Source organism: Microtus ochrogaster, assembly GCF_000317375.1.
Source record: "Microtus ochrogaster isolate Prairie Vole_2 chromosome 14 unlocalized genomic scaffold, MicOch1.0 chr14_random_1, whole genome shotgun sequence".
In the NCBI taxonomy this organism is placed as follows: Eukaryota; Metazoa; Chordata; class Mammalia; order Rodentia; family Cricetidae; genus Microtus; species Microtus ochrogaster.
The window spans coordinates 31,174,991-31,177,068 of record NW_004949096.1 but is presented as its reverse complement, the minus strand read 5'-3'; the positions used below and the strand labels follow the sequence as shown (position 1 = coordinate 31,177,068).

Genomic DNA, 2,078 nt, shown 5'->3' with positions numbered 1-2,078 from the left:
ATGATCTCGGCTACCTAATCAAGAAAAGTGAAAAGCTGGAGAGAAGCTTGCTCGTGACTGTTTCTGTTAGCATCACTCCCCATAGCCCAAATTAGAAACATCGCCAATATCCATTAGTTTCAGATGCACCGACAGCGTGTGGGATATCTATACAACATAATAGAATTCCTCACCAGAGGGATGGGATGCTGAATCCTTGAAGACAGAGTCAAAAGTGAAAGTCCACACATGGTCCTGTTTATATGAAATGTCCAGAATAGTCCAAGCCCAGAAAACAAAAGCTGATTAATGTTTGCCTTGGGCTGGGAGCAGAGGGATTAGGGACAGTGATTGCTCATGGGCACAGTGTTCCTTTGAGGAAAACGCGAAGGTTCTAGAAGTAGATGGAGATGATTGCCCAACTTTGTAAATATAATAAAAACACTGAGCTGTGCAATTTCAGTGGGTGACTACTAAGACATGAGAATTATATCCCAATTTATTTTACATTCCATGGGAAACAGCCCTCTCCTGATCGCATCTTTAAGAGCAGTCAAGGGTAGGATAGCAGGGGGATGGGGAGATGGGTGGGCATTCTGGGTATGATGAAATCATCTCTCTCAAGTCTCTGGCCAGACTCTGCAGGGTGCAGGCCAGGGCTCCCCAGCCCCCTCAATCTCCCTACCCCACTCCCATCCTACCCGCTCCATCCTCCGTCCTCCTGGGAGCAGCAGGGTTCCCACTGGCACCTGCTGGGCTCTCTGTGTGCCTCTGGTTCCTGCTCACCAGCTCTCCATACAGCCCTCTTGCCTGTCTCTACTTCCCTTTCCTCCTGAGCCTACCGCATTCACCTTCTTCCAAGTTTTGCACTTGTTCTTTGCTTTACTGCAGACAACACCTGCTCCAAAGGTTTCTGGGGTGAGGGGGAAAGGGCTCGGGGTAAAGCTTAGAAATCTGTACTTGCTGGTATTTGAAAGATGGAGTTTTATGCTTCAAAAAATGTTTTTTTTTCCCATAAAAAGATGGTATCCCACTTTTAAAGCTAAATAATTTTTGAGATCTCTTGTATAAATAATATTTTATTACAGGTAGTAATCTAATTTATATATGGTCATACATTTCAAGGACTACACCCAAGCATCAGAAACATTAAATTTCAAATGCAAAATTGAAATTTACACCAACAAACACAAAAAAAAATTTTCAGACTATGTGCTACCTTCAATTGCTTACACAGGATCCAAAGAATGCAGGCAAACCCTAAAATCATAGCAGAAGCATTTCCGCACACTGGTATCAAAATCTAGTTTGTGCTGAAGTGTTTCCGCTAGATTCATAGAGTATTCTTCGGAAGGAAGGAGCGAAGAGCCATCATCTGGTTGCCCTCCGGACTTTCTGCAGCTCTTCCACAGGCTTCCACTGCTGGTTGATGGTTATAAGCTTAAAAAACAGAAAGCAAGCCACTTTGTTAAGGATCTGCCCTCCGTCCTCGCATTCCCTTAGGGGACCTGTCATTCTCCCTGAAGGAAGAATATCACTATAGAATCACCTCTCCTCGACTCTGAATCAAGCACAGATTAGCAGACTGGCCAGTTTCTTACCACACCACTCCATCCCCTAAGACCTCTGGGTCTCCAGGTGTCACAGGACCAGGGAGAGCAGTCACGCATCTGTCCTGCTTACATTAGTAGTGTCGAGATTTTTAATTTGCTAAGATAGCAATTAAATTCAAGGGGTGCATCAGTTCCTTGTAAAAGGATGGACAATGTTCAAGGCACAGGACAAGACACACAGTAGGCTCCTAAAATTCCCTCCTTGCAGTTGCTTCACAGAGGCACGAATGAGCCAATCAGCTCTCATTTAGACACCCCCATTTGTCCCCAGCAGCGCTTTCTCGTCCCAGACCCTGAGACACAACGATTCTGAATGCCTCTCCTTGACTTAAATGTTTTCAGAGCTTTGCCTTTTGTGAAGTCTTTTCTACCAGCCCTAAATGGTGTTCATTCTGGGCCCGTGCTTGTAGCCTTCAGAATATTTAAATTATAAAAACTAAAACCTAGAGTGGTGAGCTGGCAAGATGGCTGAGTGAGTAAAAGTGC

The 2,078-nt window shown here is 44.7% G+C and overlaps 1 protein-coding gene across 1 annotated transcript in view; it reads right to left on the bottom strand.

Annotated features, from left to right (window-relative positions):
* Positions 1-1,046: 1,046 nt before the first annotated feature.
* C14H15orf48 (chromosome 14 C15orf48 homolog) overlaps positions 1,047-2,078 on the bottom strand; it is a 3,023-nt gene continuing 1,991 nt past the window's right edge. Inside the window, exon 5 of the mRNA XM_005364381.3 lies at positions 1,047-1,419. Coding sequence (XP_005364438.1) covers positions 1,351-1,419 — 69 coding nt within the window. The 3' untranslated portion in view covers positions 1,047-1,350. The remainder of the gene's footprint in view (positions 1,420-2,078) is intronic.